Raw genomic sequence first — 17115 nt, forward strand, 5'->3', positions numbered from 1 at the left:
GGTTTTGTGTAACCCATGTTTGACAGAGTAACTGTCTTAATTACTTGACTTATTGCCTGAAGCTAGAATTACCAGACCGATGAGGAGTTCAGGGCTGTGTCCAGTACAGTACATATTTTATTGATTAAATTCCAGGTGCAGTGGGTTTCTTGTTGTTACTGTAATGTATGTGCAGAGTTCACCTTCTAACAAAGTAATGAGGTTAAATTATTTGTGTTTACAATTGTGAAGTAGACAGAAAACAGAACCCTGATTGTATTTTCAGAAAGACCTTTTATTTCCAAATGTTCCCTGTTTTATAATGTTAATGCAAAGTTGACACTTTGTTCATCTGTTTCACATTAAAAGCCTTCCAGCAGTTCAGGGGCACTTCACTTGGAAGGCTTTTATTGTGATACATCTGCAGGAAGCGTAGGGATTCATTATCGGCATCTTCACGCCAATCATCAGAATGAAACGATAAACAGTGAGTGAAAACGACGCATCTACATGTAGCATGTGTTGAGCTCAAATTATTTCCTTGCTTTTATTTTAAGATTTCAGTTTTTTTAACATTGACATCATTGTGTAGGATGAATAATTTGGGTTATGATTATTAATATTGTAACAGCATGGTGTAATATAACTTTGCGCTGGCCCGATCTTAAGTTCTTTTGAGCTTGTCAGCCTGTCCCAGATGTTTCGATGAAATAACACTGCATTTATGTCTGTCTGTCTGGTCAAGTCCACACTGCTGATGCTTTCCCCTCTCAGAAACAGATGTATATTCTGAAGAAGGGAAATAAATATTTTTACAGTGCATGAGATGTGTAGAGTAAGGTATTTGGTCAAAAGACTATTAGAGAACACTATCACATAACTTGAAACTTATCAGTAGTGGAACGTTAGCATAGCTAATCTTTGTTAACTGCTGTCCGTCCCGTTTTTACTTCCCCATTTCTTACTGTGCACCCTCTTTGCCTCTCTATCTCCAGTCTCTTTTCCCTCCTCTCCCTCCTGTCTCTCTGTTTGTTTTCCTCCCTCTAACTCTCTCGACTATCTCCCCTTCGTGCATCTGGGCTGAGATGATACTGAATGTTTTGCGTTCGTCGGTTGGGACGTCCTTGAGAGGAAAGTGATGACACCGATGATAAAGAGTCGGCCTAGCCTAACACCTGGGCCGCATTATGGGACGAAGGACCATGAACCAAAGCGAGGATACAGCTGCCTCCATCTTTGTTTTTGTTGCGCCAATAACCCTTTGCAACATTGTGCTGTGCTGCATTATCTTCCCAAATGGGACGGCGTGAGATACCGGACACTGGGCGGTGATAGGTAGCGGTGGGATGGGGGGAGACAAGACTCCTGTTAATGAGAATCCTCCGAGGTGGACTCGACCTCTCACTTCCAGCTCATAGTCTGGGAATGCTGTTTCACTGGGAACGATACTTATTCATCCATCTGTCAGTACCACACTCCTTCCTTCTTCTTCCTAATGCTCTGCGATCCCTATATACTTACGACATTCATGCAAAGAATATCCTGGATGGACCTAAAAGACATGAAGAAGAAAGACCCAGGAGACGGGAGGAAGCGTGATCCTTAAAAACATGGAGAATTGAGCGATCATCTGAGTGAGAGATGCCCTGTATTCCCAGACAAGCATTAAAGCACAGAAAGATTCAAATTCATCTCTGCTCCTAAATCATGTACACTTGGCTGCACGGTCTCTAAATACAAACAAACGGCTTGAGAGGAAAGCACTCGAGTCCTCTGCTGTGGTCCCGCGGCTGTGGCCATATAATCACAAAGCAGCCAAGAACAGAAATACTAATCTAAGATCACTTAACAGGTCACTGGCAAAACAGCGCCTTGGCTCAGCTGTCTTATTTGGGCAAAAGCTTGTGAATAAGAATCCTGATAACCCCCCCCCCCATGTTCAGCTTTGGTTCTCACAGCTCTTCTACAACGTAACAAAAGTCTACAGCAAGTGTCAGGAAGTGTTTCGGCTTTCGGAGGAGACTAGAATGAGCATCTCGCTCGTTACACAACGCAGTCTTAAAGGGCGCTTCGCAACTCCTCAGCTCCCTTATGAAATCTGCAGACCAATTTTGGTCGACCCGACTTATTCGCTGGCTGGAGTTGAAAGTGGCCACGGCCTTGGACTCCCTCTCAGCAATCGTAAAACACAAGACCGAGGACAGCGGCGGTGAGAAGGACACAGTCCAGTGGCTATGTGGGTTCGGGCGCCAGCCTACAAATTGCAAGTTTATTGTGTATAATTCTTTTATGTGTGTCCCTATCAAAGGATTGGCTTTGCTGGTGCCTCGCTGGATAATGAACTCTGTTCGCATCACAAGTTTACCACTGAAAATATGCGATGGGAGTGTGAGAAAAAGTATGTTCAAGTGGGTTTCTGACACGAAGACTTTTTTTTGTGTGCTTAGTGCAGATCATCTCATGCGTTCCACACATAATGTAGGTACTTCTACATGTAGAGCTAGCCTTACAGCCTCAGCAACAGTCTCCTATAGTGCAAGAATGCCAAAAGATGAAAGGTAACCGCGCTTTACGGTCTAGGTAGAGGGTGCGCGGGGAGTAGTGGAGGGGTTAAAGCGATTTGCAACACAAATCACCATGAACTCCAAGACGTGAGTGCAGATCCGTTTATTCCCGTGGTGAACAAGAATGTCCTCGGTGTGTTCGACTAACACGAAAACAGAATAATGCTTTGGCTCTAGCCTGAATTTTTGTTCGGGGCTAAATTGTATCAAATGTCCTCTATGTTGGAGTGAAGCAGCTTATAGCAGTAAATTATATTAGCGGTGCAGGCTGGTGTATGTGTGTTTGTGTGTTTGTGTGTGTGTGGAGATGGCTTTGATATGATTGTGTTGAGCTCTGCATCCCCTGACAGAGTTTTTCACAGAGTGCAGTGGGGCTGGGGCCCCCAGTCCCCTCCCTGTGGGTGTAGTCGCTTAAAAATAAACAGGAATACATTCCCGTGACACACACATGCTCGTTTTATTTTATTTTTTTTACGAGCACTTTGAACAAAACTACATATAGTTACATAAAGACGCGTGCACACGCAGACGCACCGCAAGCCGCAAGCAGATCAAATAATCAGCGCTGCGTCCCGGATTGGAGGAAACAGGAGATGCTCTTAAGGGTGTGCTTGAGTGGACCGGTCTAACTAGTTTGTCATTATGATACCAGCTCCTGGCCCTTCGCTTGGCACGACAACTCCACGATGGGAGTCAAATTCAAGTTGACTTTGAGCCAGTGCACTCTTCCCAGGGGGTGATCCCATCCCGCAGTATCTTCATCTTGGACAGTGCAGCTATTTTCCTCACGTCACGACTAACCGAGGGGAAGGATGTGCCTCTATCTCTGTGCTCGTGTTGCTCATAAACAAGGAGACTTGGCATTTTTTTTTTTTCTAAACGCTTGCAGGGGACAATGCTTGGCTGATTGCGTGCATTGTAACATGTCGTGATGCGCTTCGAATGGCTCTGCGTGAAACCCTAGAATTTTAGTTAGTAGTGCACCACACACACAGACACACACACACACACACACACACACACACAAACACAAACACACACACACACACGTCATGACAAAACAACATAAATCGACTTAAACATCAAGGCTTCGACAGTGCAGTGAAAAACCTACTGATGGTGAGGGGGATGTAATAAAGTCACATAAGTATGGCTTAATGGCGAGTGCATGCTGTTTCCTTTGTGTTGCCAAACAAAATTGCCTCATGACCCCACCCTCAAACCTCAGGCGCTTTACTGCAGTACTTGGATACTGTTCATAATGAGTTTTAGAAAAAAAAACTTCTCAGTTCATTGATACAACCTTTTTGATGAATGTTTTATGATATTGTTCAGATTTACATGGTAGAATGGTGACGTATCTTTGTGGGTGGAACACAAGTGGAGGCATAATAATTAAGTTTGGTTGACTTTTTTTAATAATGACTGAAGCAAATAAAAATAGTCTTCGGTTTTGTGCACTAGTGAATTTCAGTTGAAAATATTGTTATTTGCACTCCCATACATTTACTTGTTGTTGGTACGTTCACCACTGTTTTTACCTAGTTAACAATTAACAGTCATTTTCATTGGCCAATATTTGTTATGATTAAACAGTCTATGGCCCAAAAACCTAAAGGTAATCAATGCGCAATAATATAAAAATAGAGAAGCAGAAAATCCTGATACTGGAGAAGCTGGAACCAGAGTATGTTTGGGATGTTTGTTTTAAAATGACTCACATGATAAATAAATTATCAAAATAGTTGCTGATCCATTTTCTGTCAGTGAATCAACTAAGTTGTTTTCCACGGTCAAATGACCCCACGACTATGTTGTGTTTGTCCCTCACATGCAGCTCTGAAGAGGTCCTTTGAGGTGGAGGATGTCGACACCTCATCTCACTTGTCCCCCGGCTCCCGTCGGACAACCAGTTCCCCTCACCGCAACGCCATGTCTCCCACCAGCATCTACTACCGTGACCTGGGCACTGCCGCCCCGGCCGCCCCGGCCACCACCACCACCAACAACAACAACCTCAACTTCACCCAACCCCGCTCCATCATGGGCGGAGGGGGCTCCAAGACCCCCGAGCCTGTGTCACGGCGCTCCGAACTCTCCATCGACATCTCCTCTTCCTCCAGCAAGCAGGTGGATAACGTCACCAGCCCTGCTTCCATGCGCTTCGCGGCCAACAGCGCCCTGAAGCGCCCCGAAGTCCTGGGCCACTCCAAGACCCCCGAGATGAGCCACAAGAGGGAGGTCACTTTTGCTAAGACGCCCACCGATTCCCCAGTGATCCGCCGCAATGAGGGCAACCACAACAACAACGGCACCAGCCGGACCCCTGAGCAGAATCACGCTCGCAAGTTTGAGCCTCCTTGTCCCGGAGACGTCCGTAAGCCCGATATCAGCATCACCAGAGCTCCCCCAGAAAACAATGGCCACCACCTACCAGTGCACCACCCGCACCACCCTAATCCTCACCACAACACCATTGTTACCACCTTCCGCTGCTCCTCGCCTAGTCATGGACGTAAATCCCCCAACCCTGACAGTAAGTCTGTTTCAACATAATATACTAACCCATACTCCTTCCAGTCATATCCTCACACTGAAATACTGTCCGTTTTTGAGAACCTCAAAGTGGAAACAAAAGTTATGATTCCATTCAGTGTACTTAAACACATTCTGTGTGTCCTTGAGTACAAACAAATGCATTGATTGCAATTCTTTCCTCATAGAACATGTGAAAAGTGTTTTATATCCAGCGTTGTTTACATCTATGTCTACTAAGTAGCAATGCTGTGTATCTTGATGCATTACCGCCACCTGTTGATCAGTGAAATAACGTGAAACAACGAGCGGGAATGTGCATCGTGTCAAGCTCACATGTATCCTCTTGCAACAACACAGAAAACAACGTAGAAAAACAGCTCCATAGAGCTACTGGAGTTCAAAAACTCCACAGGAAAAAAAATTCGGAGGGTTACTTGTTCACTTCCCATTGATCTTTAAGGCACTTTCTCTGTTTCGGTCCAGTTGGTAATTGATACGACCCAGTTCTTAATCTTAATGTTCATTAGGGGTGGGAGAAAAAATCGATACAGCATAGTAACGTGATATTTTGCGTGGCGATATTGTATCGATACACGGAAGCCAAGTATCGATCTTTTATTCTATAAACTATAAACTTTTTGGTACTAGAAAATTCAAATCAATTGCTTTTTCAGTCCACTAGATGGTGCTGAGTTGTTTTCTGGTGGGGTCAGCAGAGCCCCCGGGTCAGTGTGACTGGTAGGAAGTTGGTCAAAACAAAGTTAGAGACATCGGAGAAAGAAATCCAAAATGCGCCGTCCGCGTTTGAATCAGACATCTGGACTTATTTTGATGGTCGCGGCGTTTTTTCACCGACACAGCCGTGCCCAAGCTCTACAAAGAAGTGTAGCTTAAAGTGGAGGAATCTTTGAGTACAGCAGTAAGAGTTGCATTAACTCGCGATGCGTTGACGTCAAGCGCAGTGGATTCCTATGTGACTATAACAGCAAAATATCTCACAGAGGACTGGCGACTGATGTCTCGCGTTCTCCAAACTAGAGCAGTACACGTAAGTCACACCGGGTCAAACATGACAGACCTCCTGCAAAATGCAGCACAAGGATGGGGGATCGCCGACAAAAACCTGGTGGTTGTAACTGACAACGCTTCTAACGTGGGCGTTGCCGTTCAGTTAGTGGGATTCCTGCATGTGAAGTGTTTCGCTCACACGCTCAATCTGGCCTCACAACGGGCGTTAAATCTGCCAACAGCAGCCAGGCTCATGGGGAGAGTGCGGTGCATAACTGGCTGTCTGCCGTCGACGTCCACGCATCGCAAGTTATACTGAGTTATACAACTCTTATTTCGTACTTATAGAAGTTATAGACACGTTTGCATTCAGTTAAGTTGGACTATGTAGACTGTAATACAAACAGTTCAGTTTGTCAGGTGCAACATTTATGACAGGTTTTTATGACAGTGTTGGTCAATCTGTCTGCTTGACAATCCTCTTTTGCTGCAATAAAAATGATTGAAGTGAGATGAACAGACTGAAAACTTTATCTTATTAGATAAAACATGTTGACACAGTTTTCCCTTGGGGACATCATTTGCGGTTGAAAAAAGTAAAAAATCGCAATATATGTTACCGCAATACTATATATCGCAGTATCGTGATAATATCGCAGTATCGTGATAATATCGTACCGTGACCTAAGTATCGTGATAATATCGTGTCGCGGGATCTCTGGTGATTCCCACCCCTAATGTTCATTCATCAAATTCCTGTTACTGCCGCTGGAAAGTAACCCCTCAGCCTAAAATATTGTTTATGATGACCTTCAATGGTTTTATACCTTGCTGCAGGGATGCAGAAGTGTATTCAGGGGAGTGTCAATACACTGATGGTCATAGGTGTCACATAACACACTGATGGTCACATGTGTCACATAACACACTGATGACCAGCAGGTTAGTCTTTTAAGACCGAGTAAACACCGAAAACAAATCTGTGGAAAGTCCAACATCTCGCGGCAAAAAGCATGCAACCTAGCAATGACGCAAATCCTAGTAATATGCTGTCTAATAAAAGGTCATCATACATAGAATATGGGGCCGTTGTTTAACAATGTAGCTGCATTCAAATAGCAATAGTGAGATTATATTTTCAAACCCCGCTTCTTTCTTTAAAGAAGGATGAAGTGGGAATTAAATAACTGTTTTTTTTTAGGCCAAAACTTTGACGTTGATGTAAAAATGCATATAAATCACGTTCAGGGGACCAAAAGACAAACTTACAACAAATTACAAATTTGCCTGCTTCATGTGATGACTTTAGTTCTTTTTTTAAGTGTTTTTTATTTGTTGTGTGTAGACACAGCAACAAACAACTCCTTATATTGTATAGATTTATCATAAATAGCTGCTTTCTGTACTTGGGTACACTGCGGCTATCTCAAGTTTATACCATACATTTCTATAGTGTAGCTTGGTTGTTTTGCTATTTAATTGTATACTTTCTGGGACATTGGTTTTTGATGATTAAGGATTAGCTTGTGTTTGCAGAATGTTAGCTGCGAACCGGTCTGCTCATACATTATTTCGTCTGGATCTCTTGTAGAATCTCAGGAGGTTGTTGGCTTGTTGTGTATAAGCTAAATCAGAGAATTACTATTTTAGCAATGCAGTGCTTTGGTCCTGTGATTTAGCTCTCCAGCCTGTATGATTGCGTCAGCACAGACTTACCAGTTCGACGTGACACATGTCATCAGTGGGAAAGCTTTCTTAAACTCAAAAAAACCAACTAATTACATTTAATTATGTGTGAAGGAAGGGGAAACGTTTCACTCTTGACTGTATGTTATTCTACATTCAAACCCCACTGGGTAAAAAAAACGTCACATTTTCCAGATTACATTTCATTTTGACTCTGATTCATTCTTTTTTTTCTCTTCTGACTTCATATCTTCCTGCTCCTTCTCCACTCAAACTGAGGTAACAGACTAACCCCAGTATCAGATATCTCACTAAGAGAAAGGTCAGTAACAGGAGCAGCTTTTTGATTAGTCTGATGTCTGCATGTCTGTCGGTAACATAAGTGGCCGTGTCCTTGAAGGCCTGTCTGTCGGTAGAAACAGCAGACTGTATGTCTGTATTTGTGGTTACCCCCGTCTGTTCTTAATACAGCATTGGAGCCGACGTGGTTTTCGTTATGTGATGAAAGCCTGACCTTGGCAGCACAGAAACAGTAGTATGGTAGTTAATAGTAAGTAGTGCTACAGTTGCAGTAAAGCCATATGGGTAGATTTCTGTACACAGGGTTGCAGCAGTTTCTCTGATGCCGCTTGTGACATGCTACAACATACAGAAGACTGAAAGAGAATACTTAGTAGTGCAATATACAGTATTCAGAGCATTAACATAGCAGCAAACAACTTTTTGCTATGTAACAGTATAGTGTAGTAATGTCTACCTGAGCAGATAATTAAGCTGCTCTCCCTCAGCGTGTGTGTTGTAATCCGAGCTTCTCCTTGCTTCTTGTTTGTGCCTGTGAGCGTGCCCCACTGACTAGATGCTCAGCACTGAATTCATACGGCAGTTACAGCTGACAACGTACTTAGCACTATTAGTACTGTTAGCACCGTTAGCTGTGAGCCGCCGGCTCAACCGTCGCCATTCTTTTTTAAGTTGACACGGTGAACTGGTTAGCAAACGGTTGCTTATTTACACATCCACAGCAGTGAAAGAGCAACATAATCGTCCGTTTTGAGTTGTGTTTTTTGCCACCATGCGAATCTAAATCCAATATTCGCTCTCTTTTCGCTTTGTTTTTGGTCTCAACCAACTCCTGAGGGAAACATCTGTCTCTTTAGCTGCTAAATGCTCCACTATGTCCACCAGCTACTGTCTAACTCTGTCTGTTTGCTGTGTGGGGCTGAGCACTAGTGTTCACTGGGTTTTTCACTGAAAACAGCTGACTATTGTGACCAAAGATGACGCCATGAGAACGGTTAGAGTGAACCTAGACAGTAAAGCTGCAGATCGGAAACTTAAACAATGGGCGGAAATTCATCATAAAGCTGCCGAGGGGAGCTGCATGAATCAGCATCCCACTATTATTAACCATCTTCTCAAGTGCTTCATATAATAACATATAATATAATTAGCTCTAGATGTAATGTAATGATGGTGCTGTCTTATTGATTTTGCCCATTTTATGTGATATGTTCCTGGTTTGTTCTTTATACCGATGAAATACTTCACTTTGTCACTAGTTGATGCTTGTAGTCACATTTCTCACATTATATTCACTGTCTGTCTCCGTGTGTCTGTGCTTCAGCGCTTCATGTTGTACCCATAATATTTCTATGTCAAATAACTATAAATATCCAGTCCGTTTCTGAGCTGAAGGTTTAACACGGTTCTCTTCTAGCTCATGGGGGTGGTCGCCACTTATTTGTCCACAGAGAGAGGCCCTGGTCGGGGTCTAAATGAAGGGTGACCTGCCTGGAGGGCCCAGGGGCTCTGACTGAGCCCACCCAGCTCTGCCCTAACAAATCATCAAGACAGCTGAAACAAACCGAAAACATATAGTAGCACTGCAATCACAGATTTGAAATCAAAGTAAATTTATAATAATTAATAATTTGCCCTTATTGCTCCATTTTAAGTGCTTTCAGTTGATTTTCTTCAGTGGCAAGAATTAGAAAAAATGTTTTTTGTTATTTTTCCATATGGCCATATTTTTCCATATTTGTGTCTTTGGGAGTCTATTAGATGCGCTGCTTTCCTGCCCATTCAGTTTTTCCAGGAGGAAATGACATCACACATCATCCGTGCACACACACAAAGGCACACAGAGTATATCCTGTGCTTCCTTCCGTGTTCTGTCAGCGGGATTGTTTCCCCTGCTGAGTGACCTCACCGCAGCGTGCTTCCTCTCTCAGGGGTCATGTGATCTAAGTTAGTCAGCTTCCTAGCAAATATCCCCCCTGTACTTTGATCACAGCATCGCAGGGAGTGAGTTACACGGGGGTGTTTATGCAAAAGGTCAACATGAAAAGGATCGTGGACACACACACACGTGCTGTAGAGGGAACTGCATTTGTAAGATCACTGACAGACGAGCAAATACGTCATGTTTTGTAGCTTGATGCCCTCAGTCAGCGGAGGTCACGCACAAACACAAACACACAGACTAACCACTGAACAATTAGTCGATTAGACGACGGACATAAGCGATTAATTGTGTACACATGCTAAATATGTTCTTATTCACACTCCTCTCGTGTAACGATTTGATGCTTCTCTCTTGTTCAAACTAAATGTCTTTGGGATTTGGACCGTTGTTTGGACGGAGCAAGACATTTGAAGATGAATTAATTAATTTCCTGAAACATCTAACGTTAATGCTATTCATTCTCAGCAAGTTGACACTCAATTCCCCAGGTCAGCTTTGTTTCCACCAATCCGACAGCATCCAATCAAGTTGCAGGAAAGAACCACAAAGATTCAACGTTACGTTATAGAGCGGCAAAAAGAGGATTACGTTTGCATACAAAAACTATGCGGAGGTCAAAAACAAAAAACAAAATTCAGTATGCAAAACGTGTGAGTTAATTTCCCTGACTTGGGACTTGACTCATGACTTGAGTGACTTGACAAAGACTTGGTGCCACCTCTTGTATACAGTATAACCTCTTTAATCTGATGTATGGTTTGGTGGATCCATCATTGTAAGCTTGTGTTTTATAGACAAGTATTGCCCAAAGCATTTGCATTTTAGTCAAGATGCCAAAGTTTCCTATATATTGAATTGTTAATTCAATTGAATTGCGGAGAAATGTGTGTAAAATAAGTACAAGACAACCAGATTTTTTCCATTTGGTATAATGTGAAGCCATAAACTTTAATATTCCAGTCAGTTTAACTGTGAAACAGCTTAAAGTTCTGGAAAAGGCAGATACAGAATCTACACGTCATGGACTCATTCTGATTGGTATCGGGTCTGCTCTGCTGCGTTGTTTTTAGAGGTATGTCTATTTCGGTTCACACTTACTTGGCCATTAAAGCTGATTCTGATTCGACGAGGAATGTTATCTTGACAGGCAGGTCTGCTGTTCACCAATCCATCGAACACCACAGAACGAACTCTATCTGACATCTAAGCGTAGACCAACTGTGGTCAGAAATAGCTCTTCTTATCACTTTTCAGACCAGATTTCACATTTGAGAATCTTTGTTCAACCTTTGTGTTGTTCTTCACGTGTAGGAACCTAATATAGTGCTGGAACTAACAATTCATTCTATAATCTCTTGATTGATTACTTTGTCTATAAAACGTCAGTAAACAGTGAACAATGTTGCCTGTTATCCTTTCAAACAGCTCAATTTCTTCTTTTATCCACCCAAATACTTGTTTTGATTTTAACACCAAAGATGGACTTCTTCTCTTTTACTGTTACTAGACTTAGACAGAGAGCTTGACCATCAATAGCATAGCTATCACTGGGCTGATGGGACTGGTGGGTCATCATTGGGGTCACATAACCTCATTTAGCAACTCCTTCAGTGTTTTTTTGGGGGATATGGGGAAGAAAAAGATGTCCATCTCAGCTGGATTACTGTTACAGCACTGAAGAAAATAGAAAGGAAGTCAGGGCTACAATAAAGGCAGAGCCACTTTCTGCTATAGAGAAGAAATGTGCATTTAAAGGGATTCACTTCTTGTGGTGCCATTGTGTCCCGTGTTCCTGTTGTGTGACGGTAAAGAACAAAAGAGAAATCCTGATTTCAATAAAGCCAGATCATGTACGCTAAACTGGAATCTGTCTTCATATTGCCTAAATAAACAGATTATCTTGCAGCACATTTGTTTTCCTAATTGAGGTGTAGTCATTATGGAGGAAAGAGCGAGTCAAGCCGTTTGTCTTTTCTTTGGATTGACCTTCTGAAAGTGGGGAGGTGGGGACAGCGGACGGCGGTGGGCGATTTGTCTCTGCCTGTCCCATAGGTCAGGAAAGGACACACACACACACACACACACCTTCTTCATCTCAAATTTGTAATCTTACTTTTGTTGTCTCTTACCGACACACCTACAGAGGCACGCACGCACACACACACACACACACACACACACATACAGGCAGCCTCAGGCGGAGGCATATCCGAGGTCAATCCTCACTCTGTGTAGTTAATCTGCGCTGATCCCAGACCATTACTCAGCGTGACCTGTGGGCTAATTATCCCGAAAATAAAAGCGGAGAGAGAGGCTAAGAAAAGGAACGAGAGATGTTTTCTTGTGATAGGGAACTGCTGCTGACATTGTTGCTAAATTGCATAATGTGGCTGCAGTGGTCATATCTCTAAGATGTGGTCTCACAATACAAAGTCTCCCGAACAGAAATCAATTCAATCAACTATAATCAATCTCAAACTTTGGAGCACTTTCTCTTGTGGCTGGGAAATAATTATAAATACACACAGTATAAATCCTATCATCTTTCAGTGGAATCATATTCTGATGATGCAGTCAGATCATGTAACTGGTCAACAAATTCATTTTTCCAAATGAATAATTCTGCGTAAACTGAGATTAAATGCATCAAAATGAATTATTAAAGCTTTGGTTTTACAGTAAAACCAGAACCACTAGACCCCCCCTGCCACCCCTCTTACATGTTCAAATCTGCTAGTTGTACTGCTCCAACACCTTTGTGTACATTGTACAAGTGGATGAATTAATAGGATGGATAAATCAGTGGATGCGATGGGTAAATAGATAAAGTCACGTCTGAATTAATAGTTTCATACAGTTCTTGCTGTTCCATAAAGAGCTGAGATGTTTGATGAAGACAATCACAGCAGATGAGGTAATATCTATTACTTCAGTCGCAACCACATTTTAAAGGGATAGTTCAGCCCAAAATGCCAAATACATATTTCCCCCCATACCTTTAGTGCAATTTATCAATCTAGATTGTTTTGGCGTGAGTTGCATAGTTTTGTAGATGTCGGCCGTAGAGATATCTGCCTTCTCTCCAATATAATGGGACTATATGGCACTTGGCTTGTTGTGCTCAAAGCGACAAAATTACACTATTAACCATAGTTCCTACATGAAACTGCTCACTGCTGTACATAAATAGCATTGCAAAGTGAGAGAGAAAATATGTATTTTTGGGGTGAACTGCACCTTCTAGATGCAATGTTTTTTTCTGGGACCTTTTCTTTTTATCTTTGCCTTAACATGATTATGTTACACTGAGGCACATATTGACTGTGTCTTTGACTAAGCTGCCAAAAAGCACTCAGTTTTGCTCACTTGAAGTCTGTGAGCCTCCATACTGTTACGTCCGTCTGTTCAGTTCAGAAATGTCCCACGGTAATAACAGTGACAAGCGTCACTTCTCATTATTTTGAATGTGACTTTCACTGTTGTTGTATTTCCTAAACAGGCCACCAGGAGGCAGTGTATGACAGGTGGAAATCTGTTGAGCCAGTGAACCTGGTTTTGCAGGTTAAATAGAGCTGTATTACCTATTTCCTTCAAGCCACTGTCATTCACAAAGGAAACTCCAAATGAGTTTAGTTGTTCTGTCCTTTCTCTCAGAGGATTGATACAGTTTCCTCAAACAACTTCAGGGTCAGAAGCTCGGACCAGACTGGTGTTCTGTTGCAGAAAAAACATCGAACACACAGATGTCAGCCTTTTTTCTGTTCATGTTTTTAACGCTCCAATACATCACTAGGAAACTCATTCAAAACATTATCTAGCAGCTCTTTGAAGTGGGGACAATAAAAAGAACTGGACATGAAAGGTTTTTTTTCACTTTTATATTGGAGGAGGAAGAGGAGCTGAGAGAAATGGGAAAGGATCAGCCCTTTAGTCCCAGATAAATAGACTCCAGCACACACACACACACACACACACACACACACACACACACACACAGCTCCTCTCTCCCCCAGATAAGGCTTTCGGAAGTTAAAGTTTACATTGAGCATCTGGGGGAAGTCAAGGGTTAAAGAAGTTTCCCACCACTGCAGAAAGACCTTTGTCCTCTTCCGTCATCTTGCCAAATCCCACAACTTCAGTAAACAGTCCATTCACTTTCTCCTGCATGCACTAAAACCAACACACTCCCGCATTTCAGCTTAACATAACATGTAAAAGCACATAGATGTTCAAACACACACACACACACAAACACACACTTCTTGATATTAGTTTGACAAAACAGCGTAACTTCAGACACACTCACACAAATGGCCTTCGTCGACCTTTTCATTCACCATAAGATAAAAGACAAATAGTAGGATATGGGCCATCAGAGCCCGATGGAGCCGACTTTTTGTCTCGGCTGACGTTATCTTCGTTTTTCGGGGTGAATCCTCCCTCTTGTTTATCCAGATGTAAGACTCCGCTGTGGTTCCTTTGTCCAAGTAACTGATGGGAGAATCGTGTCCCTTGTCTTGGCAATGGGAATGAAGAAACGAAGCCACAGTAGTGTAGGGCCTTGAAATGGAAAGAAAACGCCATGCCAGCATGAGCCATACAGTGTTTGTTTTTCTCACCGTCATCAATCAAACATAATTAATCAAGCAGACCTGAAATGCAAATGTCTTCTTTAAGAATAAACACAATGAAATAAGTGAATTTGGTCTTTCTCAACGGGATCAGCGGCAAACTGTTTATATTCACGCCTAGAGTTGCTTTAATGAAGAAGAAAGGTTCACATGAGGTGAGTTGTTCTCCACATTCTCTGCTAATTATGTTTGGCTCGCTTGTTGGCTGACAGAGGACACGCTGGAACAACATGAATTGTTTTTTTAACGTGTGTGTGGACAGACAGATGGCCATTTGTGCCACAGTCCTACTGTACCATCTGCTGCTGAAACGAGGAGATGAGAGTCGATGAGGGGGCAGAGGGGTTCTTGTGCGGGGGTGTGAGTCTGTCTGAAGTGAGCATGTGTGGAAAATGAAAACTGAGACGGTGCAGTCTTGTCCCTTATGTTACACCAACTGCAACTGATTACGCAGTTGAGTTTGTCCACTAACATCACGTTGAAGCGTTGTTGTTTTTGACTCACCATGATATAGACCATATACGTTTTGGTCACATAGACCAGTGCAACAGATCCAATATGTGACACTGCTGTTCCTCCGTGCTCCCAGCAGCTAATGGAGATGGATTTCATAGCATGTGCAGATTCTTGTTGTATAGAAGTCCCACTTTCAACTTTTCCCACACTTGTAAACAAACATTGGAGTCAAGAGTTCCCATTTAAGTACAAACTGTGCAGAGGGGCAGATCTGCTTTAACTGTGTTGACACATAATCACAATTTACAGTTAATGTAAAAACATCATGGTCCACTGAGCAGTGACCGTGATGCTGGAGTGTAGTTTCAGTGCTATTTACTCTGTTTCCAGCCTGTCGGCTTCGTCGAAATTCAACTGTGCAAGCTCTCATCTCTATCTCAGCTGGGAAGCTCTCAGTGTAAAGATAAACCCAAAGAATACAAAAAAAACAGCTGTACTGTTTAACCCTGCAGCAGCATTGGTTCCATGCAAGCTGAAGGGGAGTCATACAGATTAATGTTTCAGATTAGCCAAGTAATTCTTGTGCTGCTGAGCTGATTGGTCCCTCAGTTGCAAGTTTACAGGCAGCTTTTATTGAATATTTAAAGGCACTCATGTCTGAACTTTTAACACCTAAACACACTGAAAACAGAGCCGGGATCTTCTGTCATAACTGAGGTTTGCAGTGATATTTTAAGGGTTAAGAGAATATAACGGCAGCTTTGTGGTTTACGGGCAATTAGCTTCTTCGTAGAGTACCATCATCGGCGGGGGAGCCCGGAGGAGCTTTGGGTGAACTTTCCACCCCAAGCCTCTATGGCGTGAAGTGCTTCGTGATGCCATGCAGCAGACTGCAAACGTCACCCTCACTCAGTGGAAGAGGAGCCAGATGGAGGAAGCACACTTGCAAGTGAAGATTCGGGGGGAAAGGGCAAGTTGCCACAGATGAGTTCCTCTGCGTTACGCTTCTGGCAAACTAAATTCCCTTGCTGTTGAGTCCTGGCAAACACATTGACTCAAAAAGATGCTGCTTCGTGATCTCTAGAAGTCTGCTTCCCTGTCCCTGCACAAGGTTTACATTATAGATAATCAGCATCATAACTGGGCTATAGATGTTTCTGGGAGACGTGCAGCGGCCGCACAGAGTTTAAATACAGAGCTCCTTCCTGTCTTCTCTTAGTTTTTGTTGCGTTGAGTCATCGCTGTCCCTCGACCCCCGCACATGTAGCGAGGGGCCAGGGATTCCCCAGAAGGCCGATCCCCTTGGAGTCGCCGTGTTTATTGTTCATCAGGGAAGGCTTTGACTCCGGAACATCAACAGAAATAGAGAGTACATGTTGGTGTGTGTGTGTGTGTGTGCAGTTTGTGAGATTAGCTCTTGTTCATTTTCAGAATAGTAAAGAATTTAACAGCAGCCACCACAGGCTGGGAAACAGTCAGAGGATTGTTGTTTTTTTTAGTCTTACTGGAGTTTTTCCTTGTTAATTACTGGAAGTAAGAGGAAAAGGGCTGACAGAGGAGATGGCTTCCACTTGCAGTGAGATGCACAACAACCACGAGATGGAAAGCCTTTGTGAGTATCTGTTTGGTTGTCTTTTGTGTCTTCAGGGGAGCTCAGCTGTTTTAGACTATCACGCTGCAGAGGCAAGAGGGACAACTGGTTCCCATTAAGGCCAATCAAGTCGAGGCACGATGTGCCCTCTCTTTCTTTTCATGTAATTGCAAACCTTTTTTTTTTTTTTAGTTGAAACAAATCTTCTTACTGAACGCTGTTTTTCACTTCCTCATGAAATTCCTTGTGAGTTGAAGAAACAAGTTGTCGTCCCGGTGTCGCTGTGGTTTGATGCTTAACGAATGGTTTAAAGAAACAATGCTTTCATTGCGGTTTAAAAAGCAGTGAGGGCTACTCGTCCTCGCTGTCTTTTTCAGTCCTTGACGCTGCAGTAGCGCTCGGTATTGAACAGTCCAG

General features: G+C 42.9%; 1 protein-coding gene across 1 annotated transcript in view; it reads left to right on the plus strand.

Moving 5' to 3' along the window:
• septin9b (septin 9b) overlaps window positions 1-17115 on the plus strand; it is a 61360-nt gene that overhangs the window by 10730 nt on the left and 33515 nt on the right. Inside the window, exon 2 of the mRNA XM_079159695.1 lies at window positions 4381-5079. Within this exon, the coding sequence (XP_079015821.1) occupies window positions 4381-5079 (699 nt within the window). The remainder of the gene's footprint in view (window positions 1-4380; window positions 5080-17115) is intronic.

Source organism: Pholis gunnellus, assembly GCF_910591455.1.
Source record: "Pholis gunnellus genome assembly, chromosome: 5".
Classification (NCBI taxonomy): domain Eukaryota; kingdom Metazoa; phylum Chordata; class Actinopteri; order Perciformes; family Pholidae; genus Pholis; species Pholis gunnellus.